The sequence below is a fragment of the Daucus carota genome, chromosome 6 (assembly GCF_001625215.2).
Source record: "Daucus carota subsp. sativus chromosome 6, DH1 v3.0, whole genome shotgun sequence".
Lineage (NCBI taxonomy): Eukaryota > Viridiplantae > Streptophyta > Magnoliopsida > Apiales > Apiaceae > Daucus > Daucus carota.
Window position 1 is genome coordinate 10,645,830 of NC_030386.2, and position 15,649 is coordinate 10,661,478.

The following is a 15,649-nucleotide window of genomic DNA, read 5'->3' on the forward strand; positions in this document are numbered from 1 at the left end:
CTCAGTCTTATGAGAGATAACAGGGAAGGAATTTGGTGAATGGCGCAAGGTTGTCTCGTTACTTAGATTTATTCTAAGTAACAAACCTCACCCTTCCACTGTACAGGCGCAAGGTTTGACTTTAAGTCAACACTTGCGCCACATACAGTAAAACCTTCATTACTCACAAATCGATTAAGTCATATATGCTATTACACTGTGGGACTATCTCCTTAGAGGAGCGCAAGTTTTGACCGTGTCAAAGCGCAAGGTTTGACTTAGTCAAAACTTGCGCTTGACACTTAATCAACTCTGTGGCCTTGTATAAATTCTATCTCAAGCCACAGGGGTGTACGGTTAAGCGCCATGTTTGACTCTGGAGGGCGCCATCTTTGACTTTCACAAGTAAAACCACTGGAATATACATATAAGTATATTTGGGGCGCAACTTAGCTATACATATATGTATATATATGTGTATATGAAAGTGGCGCCAATCTCTTGTGATTTGGTGGAGTTAGTTTTATTTTTAGAAAACGAATCCGTCCAGGACGAACTCAAGTCGTCCAGGACGAACTCGTTAACCATGGTTAGTTGTTGGAAAGTCTATAAATAGGGCTTTGTGTTTTCATTTGAAAACAACTACACACTTTGTAAAGTGCACACACTACACACATACGAGAGCTTAGATAGAAGATCTGTTTTGATAGGCGTTTGTGTGTAGAGTGTATTGTAGTCTCTGCAGCCAACCTTCGGGTTTGGATTTATAGCACCTTCGAGGTATTTATCAATATACAGATATACCTTGGAAAATATTGTGTGTTGGTTTAATATTTTCATATCCTCAGAAATCGACCCAATAAATATCCGGAACACGAAACCCATTACAGGACTGCAATTTATTTATCCGCAAGATTCGAAAGAATTTTAAATTGTAGTGAGTATCGTATTCAACCCCCCCTTCTACGATACTTTGGACCTAACATAAATAGATTATACTGCAGCAATATATAATTATATATTACTACAGTATACTCTATTTTTATGTTATATATTCATTAAAACAAAAAATACTATTGCAGTATATCATAAATTATACTCTTACACTATTGTCGAACTAATACAAAAATAACATAACCATAGTATATACCATTGCAGTATATGTAAGTATTAGATAGAATAATAGATTCAATTCGAAAACACGATATAAGCCAAAATGAAGTAATTAGTGAATTCATTATTTTATCTGTAACTTAAATATACTGCAATGATATACCATAGTATATTTATGAATTGATTTGATTTTTTTATCTATTACTTAGATATACTGCAATGGTATCATGTGTGATATATTTCCTGAAATAATGAGATATGATATATAATTTATTACCTAATATAATGTAAAATATAATGTGTGCTTTAATGAGGGAAGATATTGAATGATTTAATATAAATGCCCTTTAGATCATAGCCATAGATTTTAAATAAATCTGACGGATGTCTACGGTCCTAAGTTCTAATTCTAGTATAGGTTCTGATTTGAACCTTACCCTATATATATATGTATGTATGTATATATATATATATATAGGCCAAGGATCAAATAGAAACCAATTTTAAAATAAAAACTTAGAACTAATCTTGACCATCTATCTAATATAATTTACTTTCAATCATAGCCATTCAAATAATAAAATATGTAAAATATAAAAAACAAAGATTTTGTTTAATTGAATATCATAACTGATTTCCGTTTCTCTCTCTTCGCTCCATGATTTCAGCGCCTAGCAGCTTTCTCTCTCTAAGTTTAGCGACGCCATTAAAACTGTAGTCTTCGATTACTGTCTTCTCTCTGTCTAACTCGAGCTCTCTGTCTCTATTGCTCGAGCTTCGATATCTCTCTGTCTCTATTGCTCTGTGTCTCTAACTCGAGCTTCGACTCTCTAACTCGAGCTGGCTTTTGTCTGTTATTCTGGAGCTCTCTCTCTTTGTTGCTTTGTGTCTATAATTCGAGCTCGAGAAAGTGTGGTTGAAGTAGATTCGAATTGCTGAAGATGATTATATCAGACTTAACGAAGATTAGTGATAATCAAGGTAAAGTTTGTTGTTCACTGTTTTTGTTTTTTGATATAATTTGATGATTATATCAGATTACAGTGTTTTCATGCTCATATTGCTTTTGTAGTTTAGGCATGCTCATATTCTTGTAGTTTCTATTTAGTGATATGTCTAATATAATTTAGTTGTATTCGAATTGTGTATATTTTAGTGCTTGTGTTTTAGTTAGAGTTTAGACATGTAGTTGCTGGATTGATGATTGTTAGTTATAGTAATTGTGTTTATATATGATTTTTAGTCATATAGCTAATATAATTTAGTTGTATTGGAATTGTGTGTTTTTTAGTGTATGTGTTTTGGATAGATTTTAGATATGTAGTTGCTGTATTGTTGATTTTTAATGTATGATTGCAAGTTTTTGATGACTGAGTTAGTGTGTAGGTGCTGCAGTATATTAGTAGTGTTTGTTTATTATTTTCAATGTGATGCAGTAGGCAGTTATAGTATGATCCTGTTAGAGTATTATAGTATTATTTATATAATTTTTGAGTATGTCTGTTGTATTTCAGGTTCAAGTTGCGGTGATTCGTCTAATGTTAGTGTTAGTATTCCTGTTTCTTCAACAGAAAGCGAAAAATCAGTGACGAATTGCATTGTCTCTCCTGGTGGTATGAAGTATTTTATGCCTACTTCTGTTGATGGAAGTCAAGTACCGTTTCAAAATCAGTCATTTGATAGCTTAGATAAGGCGTACAACTTTTACAGAGAGTATGGGAGGCTAGGGGGTTTTGATGTACGAAAAACAACGGAGAAGAGAGATGCTGATGGTACCATAATTTTGAAACATTTTGTGTGTAGTAAGGAAGGTTTTGTTGATGGAAGTCATTCTGAAGGAATTAGGCAAAGACGTACTGTGTCACGGAGGTGTGGATGTAAAGCAAAAGTGGTCATGAAAATTAGGAGCCAGAACAGATATTATATTTTCAATTTTGTTGAACTTCACAACCATCCGCTTGCTAGTGAAAGTGGTAGACAGTTTCTGAGGTCTAGTAGAGAGATGACAGTTAGTTTGCGAAGTTTTGTTTTTGATGCTGCGAAGGTAAATATCGGCTGCAGCAAGGCATTTAGCTTGGTCAAAGAGATGACAGGTGGATATAGTAATGTTGGGGCAACATTACGTGATTTCAGGAATTTTAATAGGGATTTAAAAGAATTTGTCGGTGAAAGGGATGGACAGATGCTGATTGACAAGTTTAAAGTATTACAGGAGACATCAAAATCATTTTATTTTGCTTATGAGCTTGATGGTGACGGGCATTTGACTATGCTTTTCTGGGCTGATCCAACAGGTAGGAGGAACTTTGAAATATACGGCGATGCTGTGTCATTTGATGCCACTTTTGATACTAACAAGTAAGTTATTTTACATTTCAAATTGTTTTCTTTTAGTAATAGAATTATTAGTTTTCTTTTTATGTAATGTTGTTAGAATGTCGATAATGGTTTATATTATACTACAATACCTTGTCTGGAACTATGAAGTAAAGTATGTATATTTGTAATATTTTTAATTAATCTTTTTAACAAGGCTCAAGGTGCAGTAGACAATGGTATACTGGAGTTATATTTGCAGTACCTTAGTGATAATCTCAGTATATTTTAGTGATAATCTCAATATATTTTAGTGATGCCTGCAGTGTATTTTAGTGGTATATGTTAGTTTATGTGGTTTTTAATCTGTTTTATCTATGTTCAGGTATAATATGATTTTTGCGCCTTTCACTGGTGTTGACAAACATGATAGATGTGTCACATTTGCTGCTTGTTTGTTATCAAAAGAAGATGTTGCTCATTATAATTGGGCCTTTAAACATTTTGTCAAGGCCATGGGACGCAATCCAGTGGTGTTTATAACTGATCAGTGCCCTGCAATGAAGGTATCTGTGCCGGCTTCATTTTGTGGTGATAATGGTTTGGTTGCTAGCAAGCATCGCCTGTGTATGTGGCATATAATGCAGAAATTCCCTATTAAGGTAGTTTTTTAGTTGTTTTTTAGAAATTTGGTTCCTAGCATCTGAAATTTACTGTCATATATTTATGTAATTTTCCATAATATTGCAGCTTGGGAATCGTTTGTGTAAGGAAACAGACTTTATGGAGAAAATGAAAACTTACATATGGTCATCGAATTTGGAAATTGATGAGTTTGAAAGTGGATGGAAAGCGGTTATAGGAGAGTTTAAGTTGGAAGATAACAAATGGTTATCAGATATGTATGACATAAGAAAGTCGTGGATTCCTGCCTATTTCAGGGACAGTCCTATGTTTGGCTTGATGAGGACAACTTCAAGGTCCGAAAGTGAAAATTTTTTCTTTTCACAGTTTCACAAGCAAGGTGATACTTTATGTGAGTTTTGGATACGTTTTGAGAGTGCAATGCATAGGCAGCGGAATGAAACAGAACGTTTAGACCATGAGTCTAACTCAAGCAAACCAAACATTTTATCAAGATGGTTCATTGAAGATGATGCAGCTGAGCTATTTACACGTTCCATTTTTTACAAAGTTCAAGAAGAAATTTTGGCATCTTGCTTGGATATGCAAATCAAGAGAATGAGTGAAGAAGTTGATGGGGTAACTCATTTTGAAATAAAGGATGTCAAAGTTAAAGATAAACTTTTTAAGGTATGTGTTTTCCCCTTTATAGTAGTATTTTATATATTCTAATTTTGATTTATATTTTTTTTACAGTAGTAATTGTTATTGTGGAACAGAAAGTAAATATAAAATATTTGAAAATATGCATAATATAATTTTAGTAATGCATTATTAAAATATTTTGCATTCTGATAAATTGTAGTGGCATTAGTAGTTGTTTTGTATTGCAAGTAGTCATTAGTAGTGATCTGGATTGGAAGTAAATGTACTGGACCACCTGCCGAACTTTGGTTTTTATGTCATTTTATTTTTGAAGCATATCTCATATTGGTAATGGTTCAAAATGGTGATTTCAATGGTGATTTATGATTCATTTTGCAGGTTACTGTTAGCAAATCACATGCCGTATGTTCATGCAAACAATTTGTTATGTGTGGAATTGTTTGTAGGCATGCTTTCTGTGGCTTAAAGCAGATTGGTGTCACAAAATTTCCAAGGAGTCTTGTGCTTAATCGTTGGATGAAAGTTGCAGAAAGTGGCACTTCATTGGAATCTAATGTTGTGTGTTCGGATTATTTTAAAATGGAGCAAGTGTCGTTGAAGTTGACAAACTTATGGTTTGATTTTCGTCAGATTCTTAGCAAAGCTGGAGTTGAAATGGATAAGCTTGACTATGTTCACAAAATCATTAAGCAGATAAGTAGTGATTTTGAAAAGTATGATGGAGATTCTGTTGATTTTACTAAAAAGGATCATATGGCAGCTATGGTAGGTGAACAGCCGGTTGAAGAGATTACCATTCTTGCACCAACTGTTTCCAGGAACAAGGGAAATTATTTCAAGCGTCTTGTGAGTGATAGAGAGAAAGCAATGACAAAAGCAAATAAAAGAGTTCGAAGATGTAAAGAATGTTCGGCAACCACTCATGATTCGAGAACTTGTCCGAAGAAAAAGAAGGATGGAGGAGCTGTAGTTTCGAATATGTTGTGAATATGATTTTAATTTTCAATTTTAAAAGACCTTGTGCACTTGTCTTTATAAATTGTTAAGTACATTTTGATTTTATGTTTTCTGAGTACATTTTGATTGTTTATAAATTGTCTTTATAAAGCATATGAGTACTGATAAATTGTCAGTTTATATTGAATATATAAACTGAATTTGTCAAGTTTTGGAGTGAAAATGAGTTAGTTTTTAGTGATATAGGTAATGTAATTTAGTGGTGTTATCAGTGTAATTTAGTAGTATACATCCCAAGTTTTAGTGATATGTGTGGTTTTTTAGTGATATCCTGCTTTACTGTGTAATGAAAACAATGAAAAATCATAAAACTAAAATGAAACAATAACAAAAGTAAAAAAGCCAAATATTTACCATTGCATTTTGAGCTGGTAAAAACAAAATAACCATATCTTTACAAAAACAAACCACTAAATCATTTTCAGTATCAACAGGGCTGATAATTTTCAGCCATCTAATAATTCTGTTCAATCAGTTTCTAATATTCTATAAAAGTGCAGTAAAACAATGCACTAAATCTAAGAAGGAGTTGGTCCTTCTTGAGACGACCTTTCTGCTTCGTGGAAAGAACTTATTAAGTTCACCGCGAATTTCACTCTCTTGCCGGATTTTTTAGTTGGAAACTTTTCTGCAGCTTTTCCAGCTAGGACGACGTTGATGATATTATGCTTCTCTGCTGTGTTGTACAAGCCTATAGCTTCTGTGGTGATAGGCTCTTTCAGTTCATTCAGGTGCGAAGATAGGATTGCTGTGTTGTACTTGAACCTCAGCCTAGTTATTTGTTTATCCTGTGTTGGCTGCAATATGATAATTTGTTTATTAGTGTTTGTTATCACATAACTTTTTAAGCCTAATAAACAGAGCAATTTGAAAAGAAATTAAGGACATGCTGCATACACATTTGAATTACAAAGCTATATACACTTTAATCAATTTCACTAAAACATATTAACTATATCACTAAAACATATTAACTATATCACTAAACTATATTAAGTATATCACTAAAGTATGTCAACTATATCACTAAAATGTAAAGCAGTATATAAGTATGTAAAATATTAAACTAATCTTACCCCTTCTTCTGTTAAGTCAGTGTTCCAGTTTTTGACATCTCCTTTGAAGGTTTCCATATGGCGCATGAGGAAGATACCACAATCTGTGGAATTGTCAGTAGTCTGCCATGGCATTTTCACAAAACGAGGCTTCATTTTCCGCACTCTTGATCCCAAATTTGGATTTTCATTCCTACTTATATAATTGCAAAAGTGAGAATGCTGTAAAAGAGAAGTAAAATATTAGTATAGTGGACTTAAAACAGTGCATGTTTATATACATAATAGTGGAATGAAGGATAAAAAAATATATTACCAAAACCTCCAAAACTCTGCTATAGTACATCTTAGGCTGTGCTTCACGTTTAATATTGTCAATTATAAAGTATCCCATGGTTTTGATACCATAGCATACCAAATAATAATGCTCATATTTATTAATAGGAAAGCACACCTGTAATCATATTAAGAGATATTTTAGTTAAAGATATTTGAGAAATGTTGAGATCTATGTCAAAATTAGTTAAGAAATGACATTTACCATTTCCACGTCTTCCACTTTTTTGATGGAAAAAGTTTGAAGAATCTTGTCCATCCCACTGGCAAACGAATCATAAGTTTCGGTGACTTTCTTTTCTGGATCAATGCTGAAAATCTGGTTGATATAAATATATTAGATTCTGGTGTATGTAGTTATGAAATAACTGAAAGAAATTAATTAGAATATATATACGAAGGCAGTATATATTACCAAATCTCCTATTGTGCAGAAAAGTCTTAGTGGTGACCCATCTGCCTTGTACTTTTCACTGTCATTTAGGATTGTTGCCCATGTATCAATCACAGAGTAGTATACACTTGTTTTTGGTTTCAGCGTCAACAAGTGTTCCTTTATACATCTGACTTCCTCCCATCTAAACAAATCATCCCTGTAATTATATATATTAATTAGTATTAGGCAGATAAAGTAATGTATATAGCAGAAAGGGCAAAATACTTACAATAGCTCGCCCTTTTTCTTTAGCAAGAAGACCCAATATCCAAAGTCCTCATTATTCATTCTTTCCTTGATATCAATCACCCTGTTGACATAGGGTGATTTTTGATATGGACCTACTTTCTTTGTCCTCTTGCTTTTCTCTCTCTCTTGTGGTTCTGGCTCCGGCGTGACCAAATTTTGATTCCTTTCTTTTTCTATGTCCTCCAGTCCAAGGGAAAAAGGAGGGACATATCTCTCATCATCTTTCTGTTGCTCAGCAAGGATCTCAATGTCGGTTCTGTCCATTTCTTCAACAACTTCTAGGCTGGCGACTATTTCAGGTGATAATTCATCACCCAAATCATCACCAGTTTCCTGGTTAGGAATGAGATAATCTTTCAGCATTTCACCGATAATAGCAAAGTTTTTATTATCGGGAAACTTTTCCCTTGCTTTCACTAAATCTTCATCAAATTTGGACTTTATGTCCACAAGTTCCTCTGCCCTTTTACGTAAATCATGAAGTACATCCTGAGAAGTCAATGCAAAATTTAGAATTGAAATATAGTGATATATATGGTAGTATTATAATATTTTAATAGGTGATCTATCTAATATACTCTAGTGATATATATAGTAGTTTTTAGTGATAATTTGCATGAATTTTAGTAGTATGTTACTAATTCATATATAATGTACCTCTTCAGTTTGTTCAACATTTCCATCAGCTGTCTCTGTTGGAGGAGTGTAATACTGTGTATTTTGTGGACTTTGGCACTGAGTTGATTCATGAGGTTGTTGTGATGTTGACTCCTTTCTCTTCAGGTAATCTTTTTCAATTCTATCCACCTCTGACCAATACTGCCACGTATCCCAGTCTCCATGTTCATTCTGATTTACCTACAATTAAGGATGAAACACATTTTTATATAAAAAGAATAAGATAGGTTTTCGACTACGTATTCCATATACAAACAGGATCATACCTTTGTCTTTGGAGGTTCAGAAGGATCAATTTTTTGTAGATATTCTTTTAAACTTGGTTGGATTGATCCAACTCCAAAAGCTCCGTCAATCACCTCAATTTCTTGTCTTTGTCTCAACATTTCTAGAGTCCAACCATTGTAGGAAGGAAATTGTCTATCAACCAGGTTCATTCCTTTGTACCTCACACGGTCGACATATAACAACTACAAAGTGAAACAAGTAAAACTATTAATTAGATTTTATATTCTATTAGAATATACGGACGAGAAAAAAAAAGATTTAGATTGTTGTCTTACAGTGAGAAAGATTAGTGATCCTCGGAAAAATGTCGTTGTTGTTCTGTTCCAACTCTCCATTCCAATTACAAGGTAGCCTAGGAGGAAATCTGCCCAGTTATACTTCTTGAGATTGTCAAGGTTATCATCAAGTTGCAGCAGTTGTTTGTCCACATAAGAAGCTCCTTTTGTACCAATAAGCACATTTGACATAACAAGAAGGAAGTTTAATTTGAAGTTATCATTAACTTCTTGGTTTTTCATCACTTGAACAATCATCTGTGTTGTTATTTGATCAGATAAAGTGAATTGTGCATGCCAATCTTTGATTCTTTGACTGTACTTTCCAGGTGATGCCAGAATAATAGGATGTCCTCCATTTGGCAGGCCTAACACATCATAAACATCTTCACTTGTAATATTAATATCTCCATCCTTCAGCTTCAGTGAGATTGAGTGGTGATCAAAGATTTGGAGTACATTGTAGGCGATTTTGGTTGGCAGAATGTCAAGCTCAAAATCCAGTAAGAGTGCAAAACCAGCTCTTGTAACCCAGTCCCTCTGCTCTTTTGTGAGTTCACCTACCATCTTACTAAAATGCCTTGGAGATATCCTTATCTTGACCTCGTCTTTTTTCTTATTTATATGTTTAGCCCCTTCTGTTTTCTAATGAAATAAGAGGAAATAATTAGTGTTGTAGAAACCACAAGAAACGACAGTGCAGGGCATCACTAAAATATTGTGCTCAAATTTCTAATTCTAAGTAACGAAATAAATAAAAAATACCTTAACATCCTTGTTCATGAACTTCAATAGTGGATATAATGTTCCAGCAATCCTTTTTCTTGGTATATGAGTTTCAAATGCAGCTTCCTGTTAAGAACATAAAACAATATACTAAGCAGTTGTATATTCACAAATTTATACTAAGCAGTTGTATATTCACAAATTTATAAAACTATGTAACCTGCAAAATCATAAAACTTGCAAATACATGTAAAATATACTATTTAACAAGAAGTATATTCACAAATTTATACTAAGCAGTTGTATTTTAGTGATCTTAGTTGATATACTTTAGTGATATACTTAATATACTTTAGTGATATACTTAATATACTTTAGTGATATAGTTAATATATTTTAGTGATAGTGATATTCACCTATCTAATCCTTTAAAACGAATCAAGATTTTAAGCTACTAGTCTACTTTAAACAGATAGATATCTCACAAACAACACACACAAATATACAGACATTCGATATATACTATAATTAAAGACTATATAAACGTCGATGCTTTAAAATCGAATTTAAGCACATTCGATATATATACTATATAATTAATAATGAAGAAAGTGAAGAAAGTGTACCTTTTTCCTTTTGTATTTTGTTATTTTAGTCTTTGGTTGTGCATTGTTGACTTGAGCTTGATTTTCTGTTTCATCCTCTTCTTGTTCATCCTCTTCTTCTTCATCCTCATTTTCTTCCTCACTTTCGTTTAGTACATCGTCTTGTTCATCATCTTCTTCTTCTTCTGCACTATCTTCATCACCTTCTTCACCTTCTTGTGCACTATCGTCTTGCTCCATGTCTTCTGCACTATCTTCTTGTGCACTGTCTTCTTCACCTTCTTGCATATCTTCATCACTTTGTTTGTCATTATCTTGATCTCCATCTTGTTCATCCACCAGATTATTACAATTATGTTCATCCCCTTCTACTTCATCAACAAGTTTATTTCCCTATGAAATCATACAAAATAATGATTTAGATTAATTTATAAATCAATAATACAACTAAGAAATAATGTAGTTGATCACATACAACAAGAGTTTTGATATTTCTTCCAGCAGTAGCCTTTATGACTTTGTTATCTGGACGTCGATAGACTTTTGCAAGTGGTCTTTTGTCTCCTATGGTGTTGGTATTCATGTTTGCTTGATCTTCGGATTCTAAATCTACAGGAGTATCTGCAGTGTTTGTAAACTTTGACAAACTATGTGCACGAAGTCTTGTACTTCTTCTGCATTGAACTATGTAACCTGCAAAATCATAAAACTTGCAAATACATGTAAAATATACTATTTAACAAGAAGTATATTCCCAAATTTATACTAAGCAGTTGTATTTTGGTGATCTTAGTTGATATACTTTAGTGATATACTTAATATACTTTAGTGATATACTTAATATAGTTTAGTGATATAGTTAATATATTTTAGTGATAGTGATATTCACCTATCTAATCCTTTAAAATGAATCAAGATTTTAAGCTACTAGTCTACTTTAAACAGATAGATATCTCACAAACAAAACACACAAATATACAGACATTCGATATATACTATAATTAAAATTCAATTGAGGTTACCAAGAGAAGAAAATAGATTCTAACTTGTTCTGTTTTTTAGGCTTAAAAAATTATGTGATTAGAAACACTTAGCACTTAGCTCTGCTACAATAGTTTTATTAAAGAAATATTTCAGTTATACATGTTAGTCTTCGCTAATAAGAAGCTCTGCAAATCTCATATCAATTCTTATTAGTCAGTCTTCACTAATAAGAATTGATTAGTAATACTTAATGTTAATTACTTAATTCATAAAATTAGCTAGCCATGTCTTAAATAATCATATTAAGCTGCTTGACATTGGTGCTGAATCAATGCCTGATTCATCATAAATCAACTTGGAGTTTGAACATGCCAGAGGGATACCAGTTAAATATTCGCTTTAATATCTGTCAGTTATTAATTGCTAAGCATCTTTTCAATACCAAATCTGAGTTTATTAGCTAAGATAAAGAGTACTTTTCCACGGCATTTGTTTCTACTTTGGGAGCTTAATCATGATTCAACTTAGTGGATTACTGATCTAGATTAACATCAAGATGTGTTATAAAATCATATGTCTCAGCCTGGTTGTGTACTAAGTACTCTACACTAAGATGATTGATATGCACTAAGTACTCTACGTACTCTACACACTACACACTAAGATCAGTACTCTACGTACTCTACAAACTGAGATTAGTAATATGCATTAAGATGAGTAATATGCACTAAATCAACATCTTATTCATCAACAACATATTCATATTCATTAATTAAACAAATCAGCAACATATTCATCAACATATTATTCAATAAATCAACATATTCAGACAAGTAAATGCTTGAAATCACAAATAATTTAAAAAAACAGTGATAAAACCCTAATTTAACATACCTCATCTAGTTCTAGCCATATTTTAGTAGCTTTCAGAGTGAAATAAGCTAATTAACAGCTGTTATGAAAGAACATTAGTAGATTGAAGTCAGTTTTCACAATAATATACAACAAAACCCTTAAAATTCAAAAAAACCGACATACACTAAAAATACGAGATGATTAAGATGATTAACTAACTATAAATACTACTAAACTACAGAAAAGTACCTATTCAACAAATGTTCAAGTTATTTTGCTCGGTGCTTCAGCTGCGGTTGCGAGATCCAAAAATCGCCTTGAATTTCTTCGTAGAAGCTGTAATATACCTAATTAGAACGAAAACAGAGGGGAAAAGTTGAAGAAACTGCCATTGGAGACGTACCTAAGCTCGGTGGAGCAGCGCGAGATGAACAGTGGAGTAGTGGAGGTGATGGACCGTTGTGCGCGAATCGTGTGTATCGTGTGTATCGGTGAGTCGTTTGTATCGGGTGAGTTTTAATTTTTAACTGTCGCAGTTTTGTGTAATGATGGGCTGGGTCCAATGCTACTGGACTGGGTGTCTTAAAAAGTGGGCTGGGCCTGTGGTTTCTAGTTTCTATTTTAATTTGGTTTCTAGTAGAGTACTACTCTATATATATATATATATATATATATATATATATATATATATATATATATATAGGGGTGGGTTCAGGTACAAACTTACAAACTTTATAGGTTCAACAAGTATATAATTTGAGTTCAACATTTTTTAATATTTTTTTGTTGAACATCGATTAAAATTATGTTAGAGAAGTACATAAACTAATTTTTCAATGTAAAAACTAAGTTAAACGTATTATATAACTAATATTTATGTTCTTAGACCCTACCCAAATCCTAGAGATATAGTTTAAACATCTTTATAGATATATTCAACACAATGATAATTAGTGTTCTACACCCAATGTTGAACCCCAGTTACAAATGTGTTGATTGCACGATTTATTTATGCGTTATTTTTAAAAATTGTGATGTTTTTTCAAGAATTTTCAACATGGATACTCTCTATAACTAAGGATTAACACAATGAGATAATAAAAAAAAGTTTGTAAGTTTGTAACTTAAAAAAGTTTTTACCTATCCCTATATATATATATATATATATATATATATATATATATATAGAGGGTTACTCCAGCGAGAACTTCTTAAAATGAGAACCGTGAGAACTTCCTTAATTTATCATATTTTGGCTAATCTAAACATCAAACTAGTGGGAACCCAATATAAAAAATGTATATAAAACTAGTCTCTCCCTAGCTAGTCAAAAAAAAAAATCAAACAAAAAAGTCCACTGCCACGTCATCAGTGATTTTTTATTTATTTTTTTTGGCTAGCTAGGTGGAGACCTTAATGATATACATTCTTTGTGAAGGTGCCCCTGGCGGGGCCCTTCAAATAAATGAGATTTTGATAAATTAAAAAAATTCTCACGGTTCTCATTTTAAGAAAGTTCTCATATATATATATATATATATAGAAAGAGATAGAGAGATCTACTCTGATACAAACCAAATTAGCCTAAAAACTAAAAACCCAATTTTTAATTACCATTTTTAACTATGTTAGGTCCTTATTCAAGCATAATTAAGCTAGAAGGGGGGGGGGGGGTTGAATAGCTTAATCACCAATTTAAAAACTTTATGGCGTTTTAAAAAGTTTATCCCCTTTTTAAAAGCTTGTATCTAGAGTAATGGCAGTTGTAAATGCGGAAGCAAAGAGCAAAGAACGAAAAATACCACACGAGGGATTTTATCCTGGTTCGCGGTGGCTAATTCAACCGATGGAGTCCACTCACCCCTAGTACAGTCCCCGATCTCCTCCCCGGACTCGAGATTTTCTCTACTAAAAAGATACTCTTTTAAAGTAGGCGGAGAAGCCTTTACAAATATATATCTTGGAGCGTAACTCCCCGTTACCTCCTCACTATAAATGTAAAAACACCTACAAAGCTTGTCTTGGAACGTAACTCCCCGTTACTTCCTCAAAGTCGATGTAGAACCTTGTGTAGTCTTTGTACTTCTAAGTCTTTTGCCGGTCTCGGGTCTTAGGTATTAGATCTCGGGTCTTTTCACTTCTTCACGGTGCAATGACTATTAACTCCCGGTCAATACGTCAAGGACTTGGGTCTTAGAACGAAGATCACCTCACTTCACTTCACCTCACTGCAAAAGTTAGAATACAATATCTACGAATATGTCCTTTGGTTTAATAAGACTTTGGTCCGCAATATCAATCCACTAATCACAGTCAATTATAAAGGTTCGTCGATTATAACAGTAGTAACAATGATTAGTCCAACAATTTATATCGCGCGGAAAATATAAATAGTTGATTTTAATAGTATTGATTTTAATAACTTGAGCACACCACGTACGAGCACGCTACGAGGGTTATATTAATTAATGTTGAGTGATTTATAGATATATGACGCGGTCGATAATCACACTCACACACACGGGATTGGGAACCACGTAACTTATCTTAATGATATCCCTACCAAGCACAGGGCTGAAAAATGGGTGTCTCACTAAACAAGAAGGGTATGTTGGGCGTAGGGATATAACAGTTAAGCACAGATTATAAGCACAACAATAACTAACTTATCACCTTTGGCCTTATATCCGGCTTTTGGTGCGAAGGCAAAGATCCCTCCAAATTTGGTGAGGAAATCTCAAAGGATACGAGTTAGGTTCCGGGACAAAACACACGCACAAATATATAACGAGTGGCTAACTCGTGCGTTTTGTGACCAAAGAGAGCTTTAAAGATGAAGATAATATTTTTGTTCAAAAGCCCTTTGTCAAAAATGCTCGGTTAAGACATGAATAAAAACGAAGCTAAAATAACCACTTACAAAAAGTTTGCCGAAAAAATTCGTCGGAGGTTCGACCGGATTTTGGCTTTGCACACGAACTTTAGACAGCCCTTCGGGAGGACAAAAGAGTGGTATAAGAATGAGCTAAGCGAGATGTGGCTTGGTTGGGTGGTACGAAACCTCGGGGTTTAAAACCTTGTGTATATAACGAAGTATATGAAGAATCGAAAGTTTTAAAAATTAAGTAAATATGGCGGGTGCTTGAATAAACTTTGGGAGAGTATTTTCACTTCAAAATCTCAGCATATATTTGGCTCTTAGCTTGATGAAAATGGATGGGGGGAGGCTTTTATTTATAGGCAAATTGTGGAGGATGATGTCATGCATGACATAATTAAAAGATGAAGTCATCCATGACATCAAAAGCAAACCTTGGCCTCCAAGTACTTCCATTATCCCATGTGCTCAATTAAAGAAGCCAACTAGCATCTTCCATTTGAATTCTCAGCACATAAAAAGCTCTAGAAGTTGCACGCAAATCGAGATAACGGTAATAAATCCGTTAC

At 33.3% G+C, this 15,649-nt stretch overlaps 2 protein-coding genes across 6 annotated transcripts; one reads left to right on the forward strand and one right to left on the reverse strand.

Annotated features, from left to right (window-relative positions):
- The first annotated feature begins 1,590 nt into the window (after window positions 1-1,590).
- Window positions 1,591-5,802, forward strand: LOC108225914 (protein FAR1-RELATED SEQUENCE 5-like). The gene is made up of 5 exons (XM_064079279.1): window positions 1,591-2,073; window positions 2,607-3,450; window positions 3,794-4,070; window positions 4,159-4,722; window positions 5,077-5,802. The coding sequence occupies exons 1-5, from the start codon at window positions 2,034-2,036 to the stop codon at window positions 5,683-5,685; spliced, it is 2,334 nt and encodes a 777-aa protein (XP_063935349.1). The 5' UTR covers window positions 1,591-2,033; the 3' UTR covers window positions 5,686-5,802.
- Window positions 5,803-6,086: 284 nt separating this feature from the next.
- On the reverse strand, window positions 6,087-15,392 carry LOC108225913 (uncharacterized). 5 transcript variants are annotated; one of them, XM_064078994.1, is made up of 14 exons: window positions 15,123-15,392; window positions 12,452-12,538; window positions 10,839-12,299; window positions 10,385-10,756; window positions 9,798-9,884; window positions 9,033-9,677; window positions 8,736-8,939; window positions 8,449-8,649; window positions 7,772-8,280; window positions 7,522-7,699; window positions 7,312-7,425; window positions 7,087-7,224; window positions 6,792-6,992; window positions 6,087-6,512 (listed from the first exon to the last, which is right to left on the reverse strand). In XM_064078994.1, the coding sequence occupies exons 3-14, from the start codon at window positions 10,944-10,946 to the stop codon at window positions 6,234-6,236; spliced, it is 3,036 nt and encodes a 1,011-aa protein (XP_063935064.1). In that variant the 5' UTR covers window positions 10,947-12,299; window positions 12,452-12,538; window positions 15,123-15,392; the 3' UTR covers window positions 6,087-6,233. The 5 variants fall into 5 exon arrangements, with proteins under 5 accessions (XP_063935064.1, XP_063935065.1, XP_063935062.1 ...); XM_064078995.1 differs by lacking the exon at window positions 15,123-15,392 and adding an exon at window positions 12,606-13,355 and having other exon boundaries at window positions 10,839-11,056; XM_064078992.1 differs by having other exon boundaries at window positions 10,839-12,549.
- Between the last annotated feature and the right edge of the window lie 257 nt (window positions 15,393-15,649).